Here is a 16689-nt window from a genome sequence, read left to right on the forward strand (position 1 = left end):
AAGCCATTAAATATCCTTTGAAATAGGATAATGCCACTGAAGACAGCCCTGTGCAGGAGAGAAGAGCCCTGGACTACAGATCCAGGGACATGGGTTCCCGTGTGGGTTTTGCAATCTCTTACAGTTCCAGAGTCTCGTTTGACGAATAAGGAAATTGGGGCAGAAATACACCTCCATATTCAAGATCGCTAAATAAGATAAATATATTGAATGACTGTAATAGGCCAGACACTATTACAGTTTGAGCTTATTTTCATCTATGTAAGTGATATACCTGATTCTAGGTAAGTGAATTTTCAGAAAATGCTAAATCAGTTAAATAACAGCAGAATTTCAGCAAATTAAAAATGTTTTCTGTCTATATAATAACATCTCTGTTTGTGGGGAAAAAATTGTTGTTCATGGGAAGCCCATGGTGGATATTATCCAAATTACTTAGCTAAACTTGAGAGTCTTCTTGATTCAATTTCTTTGGTGAGATTCTAAGAAAATTCTACAGAATTATGCCAAAACTACTATTCTGAAATCTAGCCCCGGAAAATTATTTTTTCCATCATAAACTTGAAATTTAAAAAGGGGTATCAATAGGTTTGCTTCTGCTCTCAGGAAGTTGCTCAAGGGGGGAAAATTTCATTGGCCATCAGCTCAGGAAATACCTGCTTTTATACCTAGGAATCAATACCTCATCAACTGAGTCTGCACTGTGTTTCATATAATAGTATTTATTGACCGTACTGTGGGTGTTAAGGAGACTGCGCTAAATATTTTCCATATTATCTCATCTAATCCTCCTAACAAGCCTAGAATATCAAAACTATCACTGTCTTGTTGTAAAGCTAAAGGCACACTCCTAAACACTTAGATTCTAGGACAGTTGTATGCTCTCTTATCCTAGAAGGGCCAAGAACCTCTGGGCCACTGATACAGCAAGTTCTCTTTCCTTCTGCAAGGCACAGGCTCAAAGGCATATAGTCTCCTATTAGGGAGAGCCGCTTTGTGAAAAAGTACCACCTGCGGACTCTTGGATCTGAAATGGGCTTTTCTGGGGAGAAAGTCTATCTCAGAATCCCTCCCTAAATATGTCACTGTTCGGCTTCAACCAAAGATGCTATGAAAAATACTTAGAATGGGGGCACCTTGCAGCTCAGTAGCTGGAACATGGGTCTTTTGGTCTCAGGGTTGTGTGGTGGAGACCATAGTGGGTGTAGAGATGACTTAAAAATAAAATATTAGGGGCGCCTGGGTGGCTCAGTGGATTAAGCTGCTGCCTTCGGCTCGGGTCATGATCTCAGGGTCCTGGGATCAAGCCCCGCATCGGGCTCTCTGCTCAGCAGGGAGCCTGCTTCCCCCTCTGTCTCTGCCTGCCTCTCTGCCTACTTGTGATCTCTTTCTCTGTCAAATAAAATAAATAAAAATCTTAAAAAAAAAATAAAAATAAATAAAATATTAAAAAATCATACTGAGAATGGCATGAGCACTATACTAGCCAATCTCAAGAGACCTCCGATTATGTCAGACAATAGTGGGGACCCCCTTTCCATGGGATGATGGGGAGTTGGTGAAGGAGTTGAGGCTGGGAAGAAGAGGACGTTGAGAGGACCTGGAGTAACAGCTTGTGGTAATGGATTACACCAGCTTCTATGGGAAGGCTTCATTATCGTAACAACAAGTGTGTGCGAAGTAAAGCTCCTCCCTGGCCCAAACCCACTGAGTTTTCCAAGGAAGGGCTCCTCTCAGACATATCACCCCTGTCCTCAAAGCTTCTACCTTCAAGGCTGTTCTGAGGAAGGGTGGAAGAAGGAGAGAAGGAATCTGAGTCTCCTCTCTATTCCTTAACCCACGTGCTTTGTCCCTCATTTCTCCAGTCAAAAGTCCACCTTAGGGCCTGGAGGAAGTGGAGAAGGAGGAAGAGGGCACAGGTAACCATGTTTGCCTTTGTTTCTTTCCCTGTGATGGGAAAAATGTTTCTAGCTTCTAATATTTTTACATCTTTCATGTCTTTACCATCTGTTTATGATGCCCTTCATGTCTGCCACATTTCCTCCTTCCGGATAAGGGGAGAGGGGGAAGAGGTGAAGCTAATTGCTTATATTCGCGCCTTGGGCGAAAGAATGGGCCCCGTAAAAGTGCTCATGCATGAATAATGCATTGCACCATGTGGGACTGGGTTATAGCCCTCAAGCTGCCCCAAACAGGGCAACACACTGCAATTCAGGACTCTGAAATCAAAAAGGATTCTGCTGAAGTGCTCAGGCTGGCGTCTTTGAAACAGGGAACAATGTACACGATGGAGAAGACGTTAACTTTCAAAAGCGGCAGTATGGAGTCTGGGAAGCAAGAAGTATGAGGAAAGAAAACCAGAAAAATAGAACTTACAGGAGGATTGGAGGCTGACAGGGGAAAACAAGTTTTGTGTTTTTGATGAACCAAGCAGAATCTGATCCGAGTGAAAAGTGCTCGTCCACGTAAGAAGACTGCTGAGAACAATGTCATAAAATGATCGTCAGCAGGCCATGGTAAGTGCCTTAAAATGGCTTTTACAAAGAGAGAAATGGAAAGAAAACAAAACATGTCACTGTGTCTGAAAGCCACTTACAGAAAACTCCTCAGAGCAAAAAGAGAAAAGAAAGAACATGACGTGATCATCCCATCTATCTTCACTGGGAACATTTTGGAGACAAAATCATTTCTTCTTTTGTGATGATGCCTCACACTTTGGACCAGTCCAAAAAGTAAATCATTTTCTCTGTGTGAGGCATATTTTCAATCATTCTGATTCTGAAGGAAATTTTTTTGCCATTGGCTATTTTTGTAAACAAATTATGAAGGAATTGCTTTGAACTGATTCTGCAAAATGCGTCTTTTATGTCCACTTTCTATTGTAGGTCTTGACAAAGAATAAATAAAACAAAACACAACACATAGCTCTGGTTATTTCAAAGGATCTGAGCCTTGATGGAATAAGAGTCCTGGATTCAGCTCGAAGCAGTTTTTTTCTTCTTTTTAAAAAATCTCACATGCAGGGTATTTCTTGTTCACAAGCAACTCCTTTTTAAATAAATGTGAACTTTACCAATGACAAGGATTGCAGACTTGTGGTTAGAAGGGGGCGCCTCGGTGGCTCAGTGTGTTAAAGCCTCTGCCTTTGGCTCAGATCATGATCCCAGCGTCCTGGGATCAAGCCTTGCATCAGACTCCCTGCTCAGCGGGGAGCCTGCTTCTTCCTCCTCTCTCTCTCTGCCTGCCTCTCTGACTACTTGTGATCTCTGTCAAATAAATAAATAAAATCTTAAAAAAAAAAAAAAGAAGGGGGCTTGAGATATCAGTTGGCTCAGTTCTCTGGCTTCGGACAGGACATTTATGTAGATGGGTTAACCCCTTCTCATAGGATGTGAAAAATAATTAAACCCCGAGTCTCAAAGCCACTTACGTTGGACTATATCTTCCCAATTTGTATGAGATTAATATACAAATTCTGAAGTTCATCAAACTTCCTTCCTATGTTAGTAGCATTCAGTTTGTGCCTCATAGTGATGAAATGGTGAGCATCCCTATGTTTATTTTGGTAATAAGCTTATGGCCGTAATTAAATAGTCAACAAATACTTTCTTGAACATCTGCTATGTCAAGGCACAGACATAGTTGTTGTGGGAGATGTGAGACTATATAAAACACACTGTCTCAATTCAGAGAGCTTATAGTTTTGGGGGAAAGGAAGATGGTTACATAACACATGTACTAACTATATTAAGACGCAGACTTTCCACGTAGGCTTTATCAGATAGTTCCTCTCTGTAGTAGTGTAGTGAAAAAAGAGGATTAAAAAATGTGTACTACATTTAGGTCCTGGAAGAAGCCTATGAGGAAATTTTATATTATGTATTATTGGTAATACATATGTATGTATAGCCTTTGCCTCTCAACTAAATTCAAGATGTGTGAAGAGAGCGGAGTTTACCTGTGTATCTCCACATACACCACACACTTTCCACAAAACAAAAACACTTGTTTATTGACTGACCATGGGGCTAAAGCCAATACTAAAATAATTGCATAGCCCGCATTCAATGATTCACCGCTTGTTGCTTCATGACTATGAAACACACACGTAATTCTTTTTTTTTTTTTAAGATTTTATTTTTATTTATTTGACAGACAAAGATCACAAGTAGGCAGAGAGACAGGCAGAGAGAGAGGACGAAGCAGGATCTCCTGCTGAGCAGAGAGCCTGATATGGGGCTCAATCATCCCACACCCTGAGATCATGACCTGAACCAAGGCAGAGGCTTAACCCACTGAACCACGCAGGTGCCCCACACATGTAATTCTGCTGTCATCTAAGACAGTTTGGCTGGAAGAATCAGCCAAAATGTATAGAGGCTGGGATTTTAGCAGAAGGTTGAGTGCTATAGTGAAGGAAAGTCTTTTTAAATTTTTTTTGGCAATGATGTCCAGGCCCCCTTTAAATCTTATTAAACCATTGTTCAGATTATTGGTTTTATTCTGGTTAAGAGCCTCCAGGACATCTTCAATGTAATGGGGCTGACATTCCATTGAGAGTATCCTGTTCTCTGCTTTGCCACCATGTACTGTAGATCGAATATACTCTTGTGTATTTTGAGGATGATGCTAATACCTGCATTGGATATTTAGAAAGTAAAATAAACATTTGTTGGAAGGCAGATAGTTAACAATAATGCAGTTAGGCGCAGTACATATATGTGGTAGCCTCCCCACATTTACAACTATTCCCATAATTTCCTTGTTGGGGGAGCTAACAACGTTTCATCAGGAACCCCAGCCAGAATGAAATGAATCCTTTTTTAGAAACCTAGAACCAAAGAAACTATATAACCTCTTTTACTAACCTTTTCCAATCTCTAAGAACTTTCTCTGGTAAGAGTGCTTCTTCTGGCCTGAGCTTTGTCCTGCCTGGTAAAACCATTCTCTTTAATTCTATCCTTAGTAGAGGCTGAGAAGAGTAAACGAGCTTTCTCTGTAACATAGGCTGTAGATAGGGACGCCTGGGTGGCTCAGTTGGTTAAGCAGCTGTCTTCAGCTCAGGTCATGATCCCAGGGTTCTGGGATCGAGTCCCATATTGGGCTCCTTGCTCGGCAGGGAGCCTGCTTCTCTCTCTGCCTCTGCTGCTCCCCTCCCTACTGTTCATGCTCTCTGTCACCCACTCTCTCTCAAATAAATAAATAAAATCTTTAAAAAAAAAAACATAGGCTGTAGATAATGTATACCATTCAATCAGGAATAATTATCTCATGCTCATAATTTAAGATAAGGAATCTATTAAAATCACTGATTTATTTATCACTAGGCATACAAAAAAAGAGACAAGGATGGAGATGACTCTTGTCTGACAGCGTGAGAAATAATTCATAGGTTTTCTAGAGTTATAAATGTCATTTTGAATGTAGTTATTCACAATGGCCAATTCATTTAAGATTAAAGGGTATATTAGGCCTTTGATGTTCACATCTCTTAAAAAGAATTTTTACAGGGCACCTGGGTGGCTCAGTCAGTTAAGTGTCTGCCTTTGGTTCAGGTCATGATCCCAGGGTCCTGGGATCAAGCCCCACATCCAGCTCCCTGCTTAGCGGAGAGCCCGCTTCCCCCTCTCACTTTATAGCCCCCCTCCCCAGCTTGTGCTCTCACGCACTCTCTCTCTCTCTGTGTCAAATAAATAAATAAAATATTTAAAAAAAATTTTATAGTCTCACAAGGACATTATTTATGGCTAGGAAAAAAAGGGATAAGATTGCTTTCTTGTAAATGTTTTCACCCTTGACTTTATCTAAAAAGTTTCTGTTTAAATGGTCTGTACTGTTAGAAATTTTGTTTTTGTACCACATGGATAGTCCTTTCCTCTCTTATCGTGCTTTTTCAAGGCAACAGAGAAAATTCCATTTGTTAGAATTGAATCAGAAAGTTCAGGGCTCGAAAAAATCTAACAATAAGAGAATATGGAAAATAACAGATTTTATTTTATTATTATTTTTGAAAATAACAGATTTTCAAAAGTAGGGAATGTAAAGCATATAATATTCTGCTTCTACAATGATAAGGCTTCTTGGGGAGAGTAGAGAAGTAGGAAGATTCATTTGGGTGTTCGATAATAAGATTTAAAGATAGATAAATATAGAGGGCTATTAACAGTTAAAAGCAACTACAGTGTAGGGGCGCCTGGGTGGCTCAGTGGGTTAAGCCGCTGCCTTCGGCCCAGGTCATGATCTCAGCGTCCTGGGATCGAGCCCCGCATTGGGCTCTCTGCTCCACAGGGAGCCTGCTTCCCTTTCTCTCTCCCTCTGCCTGCCTCTCTGTCTACTTGTGATCTCTGTCTGTCAAATAAATAAATAAAATCTTTAAAAAAAAAAAAAAAGCAACTACAGTGTATATAAACTTGCTGTTCCAAAGCTTTCTTTCAGGAAAATGATTTTCTTATCAGATTTATTCTACTTCCCCATTTTTCCAATAAAGGGCATACTAAAGACATAATTTAGTGTGAGGTAAAAATCTAAGCTCATTAGCAGCAAAGTAGGTCATGTCAAGTATTCTGAGGATTTTGGTTGCAATGAAAACAGCTATCAGAGTTAATAAAACTGATTCTACCATTGTTACCATTATTTACATCATCATCACCACAACCATCAAATATTTATTGAATACCCAGAGTGAGTGGAATATTCTTAGCAAGACTATTTCACACCGAAATCTGTTCCTGGGAATTTCAACTTAAAAAATTAAAAGCGGCTGGGAAGTCTCCAACACAGCTAGGGTCAGAGAGTAGCTGGGCAGGGAACATTGGGAGATGTTGAGAAGCTTGTGTTTGTAAACTTGTAGGCAGGTCAGAAAGGAAAGACTACCTTTTTTTGTTGTTGTTTTTAAAATTTTATTTATTTATTTGGCAGAGAGAGAGACAGAGAGAGAGAGAGGGAACACAAGCAGGGGGAGTGGGAGAGGGAGAAGCAGGCTTCCTGCTGAGCAGGAAGCCCAATGTGGGCCTCTATCCCAGGCCCCTGGGATCATGACCTGAGCCAAGGGCAGCCGCCTAACGACTGAGCCACCCAGGTGCCCCAAAAGACTACCTTTTGTAGTGAAGACTTAAATATGTAATTGGCAAATGACTTCTACTCTATACAGCAGCTCCTGTTCTCTTTCCATGACCAGACCTCTTTGCTGGGTGTCTTGGGAATCTATAAGAACAACACATCCAAGGAAGGAGTTTTACAGAATTCAGAAATAAAGGGAGGGAAAAATCACAGGGAAAGACAGCAACAGTTGTGAGGAGATTTCCAGGTAAATTCAGCCTTTCAGGAAGATTTTTCCTCACATGCTTCTTTCATTTCATTTTGTTCTGTTGCCTCAAGTGCTTGTTGCTCGTGTTATTTCAAATGAAAATAAAACAAAACAAATAAAACTAAAAACATCCTCAGGAAACAGTGGTGAAGTCTGGGGAAGTCCTGCCAGCTCGTTTTCAAGTGCCTTTATGTGAGTCTTTAAGTGGTACTTATCTTGGTGACGTCAGCTCCAGTCAGGGTCTCCTTCTCGATTTTGCAAGGCCAGAAACCCAATTTTTGTGGGCATTGAAAGCAGACTTGTTACAAACATACATACATAATCCAGCTCACATATATTTATTCCAGCTGTGTCCTAGTGGCATTACACATGGGAAATCAAGCTGTCAGGTAGTTACTTGGTACATGGGACTCCGAGTAAAGAGAATTAGTTGGTACACTGTGAAACACTTCTGCCCAGTTTAAGGACAGCCTTATCAAGGACACCATAATGCTCAAGGCTGCATTGCCAAGACTCTCCTTTCCAGATGGTATTTGAATGGATATTGTCCACTCCTGGCTCTTGGGGTTGGTTATGTGGTTGTTTGTTACATGTGACCGATTCCTTTCTGACACAAAGGCTTTTACCAGCCACGATGAAGTAATCATCGAATACTGCAAAGTTTATCAGGTAAAATATAGGATGCTCAGCGAAACCTGAATTTCAGTTTAATAATATTTTTAGCATAAACATGTCCCAAATACTGGGAGGACATTCTCTATTTTTATTTACTAAATCTGGGAACACCAAAACTTCATTTCTGAGCTTCCTTTCTTATTACTTTGATTGGAGTTCTGGGTGTTCCCAGATTTTCTTAACATACAATTTCTTGCTTCACCCATAAAAGGCTAAGATTCATTGTGAGTGGATTTATTGATCTGACTTTTAGATACAGCTTTCCCTGATTTACAATTAGTGTGCGTGTTGGGGTGGGAGAGTGGGTCTTATTACCACTGCCATGTACCAATAGCAGCTGTTGAGATAAATTGCATGAATCAGAGTTGTTTACAGCAATACAAACCATTTGGGGAAGGATAAAGGATGAGTATAAACGAGTTCCAATAAGATCACTTTCACTATATAGCTGAATGACTGTATGTAGGAAAAGGAAAATAAGAATTCTACTATGGGAGAAGGGTAATTTTTGAGAATGGAAAACAGTGTAAGGCAAATCTGGGAAGCAGAGCTATGTCTTTGGGACTCAGTATTGTGGGTTTCAAAAGGACAACACTAGTATGTTAGAAAGGGATGCAAGGTGGGAGGCAGGTAGATTTCAAAGAAACTTTGGATATTTCAAATATGATATAAGACAGGCCTTCGATGCCTGGGTAGCTGGAAATAACTTCTCTTATTGTCTTCTCCTATTCTGTTTGGTCCTCTGATTCAACCTGATTGGTCAGGTTGTTATTTATTAGTACTATTATTTATGTGCATTTGGGTCAAGTAGACCCAATTTTGTGGTCTGTCTAGGTGGGAATATTACCCTACTAAGATTGTTTGTGTGAGATGTGGTATAAATTCCAAACACCTGAAATAAAAATAAAATGTTGAAACACAACTTGGTCAGGCTGAGAGCATGGCTTATCCACCTGGTGGGTACTGAAATCAGGTAGAAGGGCGGGTCACAGTATAATGTATTATATTGTATTACACTGAATATACATAAAACAGATCTTATATATTCAAATCAATTCAATCACATTCCATTCAACAACTATTTGTTGACAAAGATAATCTCTTCTAAAGAGAGGTGCAATGGGTAAGATAACAGTGCATCTCTGATTGTGCTAGGTGTGTGGGTTCAAAGATAAACCAGATCTTGCTGGGTCCTGAGGGTGTTTACAAATTACTACAAAACAGGACCAAGACAGCTATTGTAAAGAAGGGAATTAATAAGTACAGGAGATAATGTCTGTAAAAAGTTATAATGATGTGAAAAGCGCTTTGAAAATGCGAGTTCTATGGGGGTTGGTCTATAAAGGGCCTTTGGATTCCTGACCTTTTTACCCACAATGAGAGTTAACGGAAAAAGTAAACTGGGGGTTTACGATGGGGGTCACGAATTCCTGGTGGCCACATTAGCTGAAAGATCTCACACACAGCCTTCAGCCTCAACTTCGTTTCCTGTTAAATGGGGATTACCATTATTTCTTTCAGGGTTATCTGAGTAGATTGAGCTTGCGCTGAAGGCAGCACCTAGCATTGTTCTTGGAAGGAGTAAGGGCACGATAAACCATACTTACTAGTTAGCACTTACTTTTAACTTCTCTGAGAAGACAATACTTTGGGGCTTCTTTACACGATTCTAGTTAGGGGCACGCCTAAACCGAACAGTTTTAATAATAATATCCTGCAGCTTCCGACGTGCATCCTTCGCCTTAATCGAGGACCAGAGAAATTCGGGCTCTTCCAGCGAAAACGGTGCCCCGGGCCGAACGCACTAAGGGAGTGCCGCCGCAGAAGCCCAGGCTTCCAAGAGGGACAGCAGGGCAGGGGGGTTCTCCGGCGGGGTCCCAGGAGCCGGGATCGCAGCGGGACAACCCCCTCCCACCCCCGCCCCACCCCAACTCGGCCCGGGCGCGGGAGCGGAGGCGGGGAAGTGGGCGCAGAGGGGCGTGAGGCAACGGCATCGGGTGTCAGTGCCAGCGGAGGCGGGGCGGGCACATCTTCCCGCCGCCCAATCCCCAGCTCCCGTCGTGGCCTCATGAATAAGCAACAAAGCGAAGCGTCCTCCCCCTGGCGTCCCAGACGGCTGAGGGAGCCGCCGCCGCCGCTGCCGCTGCCGCCGCCGCCGCCGCCGCCGCAGGGGCTGTGCCGGGGATGCCCAGCGCGGGCGCCACCGCTCTCCTCCGCGCGCTGCTCCGCTGAAGGCGCACAGGTGAGCACGGGCCCGACTCCCCGCGCTCGGGCGGCCGCGCCTGCAGACGCGGCTCGGTGCAGAGACGGAGCCGGAGCCCCGGGCGGCGCGGGGTCGCCCCGGGAGCGCTGCGGTCCGGGGAGCGCGGCAGCCCCGGGCGCGCCAAGCGTGCGTCCCGAGCCCCCACCCGAACGCTGCGCCCCGGCGCGGGGTGCGCGGGGGTAGCTCCGGGCGCGCCCCGCGCGGCGCGCAGGCCTCGAAGGACTCGCCGCGCTCCTCGCTCCAGCCCAGCCTCCCGGCTCCGCACCAGCGCGCGGGCCTTTGTGCTGGCGGGGCTTGCAGGGCTGGCTGCTTTTGTGTGGGCTTTCCTTTCTTCTCTCCCTCCCCTCCCCGTCTCACGGCTGTGGTGAAGTTCCTGAAGACTCGGGTTTGCTCCTTTCAGAGCATCCATGGTCATGCCCCCGATGCCAGTCAGTGTCCGGCAGCCGAGGAGCGAATGGGGGCTGCAGTGGCCACCGAAACGTGTTCTGCTACTTTGCAGAAACCAACAGTTGAGCGTTTAGCGCAGAGATGTCACGGAACCTCCTTGCTCAGACCCTGATGAGTCCCCCAGGACGCGGCGGGAGGATGCTGCTTGGAAAGGTCGCTTAACTGGAGAGAGGGCCTGTGGGCTAGACACGGAGGAGGTCAGGCTCTGCCCGAGACTGCAGAATGGTTGGTAGGTGTCGCCTAGAGGTGCCCAGATACCGCACGTGGGTCCTGGTCACGGACAGAACCCGACCTTTGAGGTAACAAATATGGAAGCCCTGGCTGGTGAGCGGCAGAAGGCAGCCGGGGTGAACAAAATCTAGGACTCTCAAGACTTTGGAATTCTCAAAGATGAGAAATCTGTGCCTTCCCCAGCTGGGCTCGAGGACCTGCTAGGATCTTGGCACCTAATTTCAGTGCAGAGCTGATGTGCAGGAGAGGAGAGATTGATGTTTTAAAGTGGCTGCATTCTTTCTTTGGAAGTTTTAGGTAGAAACTTAAGGGGGAGCAGGAGTGGTTCACAAAACCAATCATAGAGTTCGGAAGGACTGCTTCTGTAGGAAGCAAAATGTGTGGTCAGAATTTGCATGCCTCCCTTTCTTTTTGTGTATTTCCTTCATCACACTGTTGGACTCCAAGGAGAATTGTTGAAGCCAAGCGTGTGTAAAGTCATTGATTTCTGCTCACTTGCCGGCTGAAGCCCTCTGTAGCATCTATTGAAAGAAACTCAAAACTGGGGTGCGATTTCCCAGTATAACAGCACTGTTGCTTTTTACACACAGTAGAGATTTGAGTGGTCTGATTATTCTTATGACTAAGGTAGAGCTGTTATATTTGTCTTAATAATGAGACAAACACTTAAGCAGCAGACTTGATATTATGTTTATTCACAAAACTCCCAAGACTCACCAAGTCTGAGGTAGCTACAGCAACAGAGCCAATTAGGGAGATGTGGATTTGTCCTTGTTTTCATAGGAGGCTTCTTACCATTATATTCTGGTGTTTCTTGCTAGACTTTTCAATATCGTAATTTGTTATTACAGAAGTGGTTTAAGGCAAGCATAGAATTAAAAGAGGAAGACAGGCTTATCTGCTGTAGAAAATTTCTACTCTTTCAACTAAAGGTATACGTCATTCTTTATATCTAGCAGACGTTTGCCTGGAAAGTTGTGTATGGAACTGCATTTTTTATTCATTGAAAAAAAAACTTTTTTTTTCCCCCTGCACATAGGGAAGCTGGGTTTAATCTCTGTAGGATGAAAACTCATTCCCTAATTAAGATGTATGGTCGGGCGCCTGGGTGGCTCAGTTGGTTGAACGACTGCCTTCGGCTCAGGTCATGATCCCGGACTTCCAGGATCGAGTCCCGCATTGGGCTACCAGCTCCCTGGGGAGTCTGCTTCTCCCTCTGACCTTCTCCTCTCTCATGCTCTCTCTCATTCATTCTCCCTCAAATAAATAAATAAAATATTTAAAAAAAAAAAAGATGTATGGTCAGTTCTGTTTTTTCCATATTGTATTTACTGGGTGATTATAAGAAAAGTATCTGAATCAAGTTTCATCTTGAAATGTTACATATTATGTTTATTCCATGAAATGTCTACCTGGTGATGACTTTCTGTTTAAATGCCAGCTAGTACTTAGAGATCTTGTCAAGCAGATGAGGTTTGTGAACCACAAAGAACAGAAATGAAATGTCAAATTGGGTCATTGAAAAGAACTGTGTGATGGATGGTTGACCAATATGGATTAGGATGGGATTCTGCAAACATCAGGCAATTCCTCGGTCATTTTGTCAGCAGGAAAAGCTGAAAGAGGAAGCTCCGTGGAAATATCTAAGGGGGGGAATAAAGGATGTTATGTATGATTTAAATTGCTCACATTTCTGAAGCTTGAGTGTAACGTATGCCAGTATCACACTAATATGTCTTAAATTGAATGGCATTTAAAACTTTTTCTTCAAACTGTTTTCATGTCTGTTATCACATTTTGTTGCTTTTCCACCCTTTGAAAGAAACAGAATGAGCATTGTCACCTCCACTTTGCAACAGAGCAACAGAATTTCCATGGTTTGCCCAAGGTGGAGCTGGAACTTGAAGCCAATATTTAAATCTTCAGTTCAGCTTCTTTTCCCAGGGATAGGATGATGCACTAGGGGCTATAAGCGCAGACATCTTCATTTGTCTCCATTACTAAATTGTGGAAAACAAAGCTCTTGGGCTTAGAGTATGTAGAACTTTGTTGTGGTCTGCAGAGATGATAGAGCACTTTGCTGGTAGTTGCCAGTGTAACCTTCTTGACCCCAGCCTACTTACCCTTTCCCTGTCAGCACTGATGCTGCTTCCTCCTGGGGAACTATGCTTTTCTTTGTGGTTACTCTCTTCTACCTCCTTCCACGGGGGCCAAACATGCTGTTGAAAGGATCATCTGTCATTCCCGCTGCTTAATTTATAGTGAAGAATGACGGGGGCCAGACGATCTTAGAGCCAATATATTAGGCCAGTGACAATCGTCAATAGCACAGTGAATCAGAAAAGGGGTGCTGTAATGCTGTGTACCACAGTTGGGTTGATAGGGTCAGAATCTTGATTAACTCAGCTTTAGACAAATGAAATAGCATTGGCAAGAGGACATTAAAGATTAAAAAAAAGGAAAGGTAAGACAATGAAAAATTAATTACTGAGGATTAGGAAAAGTACAAAATGGAAAGATGATTAGGATATAAACAAAGAAGGGGAAGAGTTTCTTTTTCCCTTCCTCAAGCGAAGAATCACTGATTGGTTTTTAAAAGATGTGATTGATGGTCAGTGGGAGGCAAGTCAACTTGAAGACTTGTCACTTGTAACTGTTGATTGATTTTTTTTAAGGAAACAAACTCTGAAAACCTAAAATACAGCAGAAATGAGAATACAGGTAGTTATTACTATTACTAAAATGATAAATTGAACGAGTAGCCAAAACTGGCCAGGTAATGAACAAAACATAGTTAGAGATAGATAAACCATGGCATGTCATTGGAAATCTCTTTAAAGTGGAGACTCTGAACATCCTTTTTCACATTCGTAAGGGGTTATTTATTTTTGCTTCACTCCAGCAAATATGTATTGAACACCTCTTCTTTGTGCCTACCATTATTAGTAAATATATGGCAAACAAAGGAAGTGAAAACCCAGTGTTTGCATGCAAAGAGCAAACTCTTACAGATCTGATGATTTGTGCTAGAGAAGTTGGGAGAAGGGTGGGAAGAGACTGGGCCAGGCTATATTTGTGCCAGCAGTTAGTAAACAGGATGTGACCTGGGGGCCAGGGTTTGGATACCCAGGGTAGGGAAGAAGGGAGTCTTCTGGCTACTGCAGTCTTGTGAGCGTAACTTGGGAGCCTGAAATGAACGTGGCCCAGAAGGGCAATCTACTAAGCCGGTGATGGTTTGTAGAGGGCACTAGCAGTGTGGGGTTGCATTATAGATATGGAGCTTGGCAGTTGGAAATTTGGTGATATTCAGTGATGTGTTTGGCAAAGGGAGAGAACTGGAAGTCTGACAGAAATTTTCAAGTTCAAAAACAAACATGACCACATAGGCAAGTTAATTGTTCTCTATAAGCTTGTAGCTTTCTCTAAAACAAACAAACAAACAAAAAAAAATGGAGTTTATGGTATTGCCTGTCTCATTAGGTGGTTGTTAGGATTAAATAAGGTAGTTTACATAAGGCACTCAACTCCTGGCACATAGCATCCTCCAAATGGTGGCCATTTTTGATTGATTATTGTCATTTTTATTCTTAAGAATAAACCATCTGGGGGCGCCTGGGTGGCTCAGTTGGTTGGGCCACTGCCTTTGGCTCAGGTCATGATCCCGGAGTCCTGGGATCGAGTCCCGCATCGGGCTCCTTGCTTGGCGGGGAGCCTGCTTCTCCCTCTGCCTGCTCTGCCTGCTGCTCCCCCTGCTTGTGTGCTCTCTCTCTCTCTCTGACAAATAAATAAATCTTAAAAAAAAAAAAGAATAAACCATCTGGATTGTATAAAATGGACTGGAGAGGAGAGAGTCTGGACAGGATCATCAGTTGAGAGGCCATTAAAATAATAACCATCAGTGAGGTGATGAGTGTCAAGAGATATTATGAGGGTATCCACAGAGGTTGTGAATCTAGAATGTGGAGAAGAATTCAGGATGAAACCAAAGTTTAGGTGAAGAAGATAGAGTGTCTGAGGTGGCATGCAAGTATTTTCCAGGAGACAGTGAAAAATCTAAGATTAGGCAGCTTTCTTCCCCAAACCTTTTGGTATTTATGGTATTTGTGTTTATCTCAAGAAGAGGGAAATATCAGGCAATTTGTCACCAGTTTTTTGGCATACTCTCTAGGCTTTCTGTGTCTGGAGTACTCTTACAGCAATGCTCACGTTCCTTCTCTATTGTATGTGGAATTCAGTTTCCTTTGAAAAATGTAGCTTTGTCACTGATGAGAATGTTTTCCCGTGCTGGTTCCCCTTGGGTCTACATTTTGGTAACACACTGAACAATAATATACATTTTAGTTGGAAAAAATGTTGACCAAGTGTTTCAAAAACCCATGATTATTAAATCTAACAAGGTGACTAAGTCTGTTTTTTATGTTGTCTTTCATTTGTCTTTGTAACCTGAGTATGCCAAGACTCGACAAGGAAACAGATTCTGCACTGTATCTATTTAAGATTGTCAAAGATAATGGGTGACAGAGCAGCTTATCTGCCCACTGGTGGCAGAAATGCAGTACACTGTTCAGAGGACCACAGCGCCATTAGAATACCTTGATAGCAAGTGATTGACAAAGTGTTACTGACTTGCTCTAAAAGGGATGTTTTTTAAGCTATTAGAAGCCAATGGCCCCTAACAGTTGGCAATTTGGTTACAGTTTATTTACCTGAATTAATTTGCTGTGATGGATAGTAGTGGAAAGAAGGCAGCACTGCCATGGTGTGAAAGAAAAGTTAGAGAAATATTCTTTTGTTTGTTCAATATTCTTATGATTGAGTTAATTTAAGATAATTAAGACACAGAGTACTAATTAGCAGTGAAATTTCCCCACCCTCCCCTTCCCCTACAAAGCAGGCTGTAGGCATTCCTCTATTTGTTCAGCCAATATTTACTGAGCATTTCCTCTGTGCCAGGCTCTTTGCCAGGGAGGGGATACAATGTTGAGGAAAAGAAAAGAAAAGGCATATAGCCTTAAAAATATGCTTGCAGGTGACTATTTAGTTTGAGGCATATGGCTGTTCAATTGACAATGGTCAGCCTTTTCTTATTTATTCTCTAATGTCAGGTGGCTCTCCCTGGGGACCACCAAAATCATGGGAATGGCTGTGTGAACTTGCACTGTGCTTTGAAAGACGGAGAAAGACTTAGAACTTGAAGGTCATTTACCTGCTGTCGTTCTTATAGGCTGTCTTTTCTGTTTCTTTTAAAGTTTAGGCCTTGCTTTGAATAGTGGGGAGAGGGAACATATGGCCGCAATACGCAGACATAGAACAGGCTTGCAGTTCACCCCCATTTTTTCTGTAGTTGGATTTAGAAAGCAGGTGGCTGACACTTAATTACAGAAGGAAAGTCTTTCAGAGCAATGGCAGAATTCCCTTCACACAAAAATTCTAAAGCTCAAGATCTAGCTGAAAATAAAACCTTGAAGGAAAATTCTGTTTGGGAAAGGCAATTGAGGTTATATTAAATCTGTATGGTTTGCCTACCCCCTGCCCCCCTAACCCCGATTTGTTTATAAGATTCTCCTCTCAGCCCACATGGCTCCAGAACATATAAATTAGATGTGAAACATCCATTCAATCATTTGGGTGCCTTGCCTACTTGACGGCATGATTGTTGGAATATGAATACATTTGTATTTTAATTTTATGACCTTATAGATAAAATATGAAAATGGAATAATGGAGATAAAAAGGATTTACCCTATTTTTTGTTTAATTCCTCATT

The 16689-nt window shown here is 42.6% G+C and overlaps 2 protein-coding genes across 4 annotated transcripts in view; both read left to right on the forward strand.

Moving 5' to 3' along the window:
* TIMM9 (translocase of inner mitochondrial membrane 9) overlaps nucleotides 1–16689 on the forward strand; it is a 906959-nt gene that overhangs the window by 221891 nt on the left and 668379 nt on the right. The gene's annotated exons all lie outside the window — the stretch shown is intronic.
* Nucleotides 9862–16689, forward strand: part of ARMH4 (armadillo like helical domain containing 4) — a 117944-nt gene continuing 111116 nt past the window's right edge. The window contains exon 1 of the mRNA XM_082735061.1: nucleotides 9862–10223. Coding sequence (XP_082591187.1) covers nucleotides 10050–10223 — 174 coding nt within the window. The 5' untranslated portion in view covers nucleotides 9862–10049. The remainder of the gene's footprint in view (nucleotides 10224–16689) is intronic.

The sequence above is a fragment of the Mustela nivalis genome (genome assembly GCF_964662115.1).
Source record: "Mustela nivalis genome assembly, chromosome: 6".
In the NCBI taxonomy this organism is placed as follows: Eukaryota; Metazoa; Chordata; class Mammalia; order Carnivora; family Mustelidae; genus Mustela; species Mustela nivalis.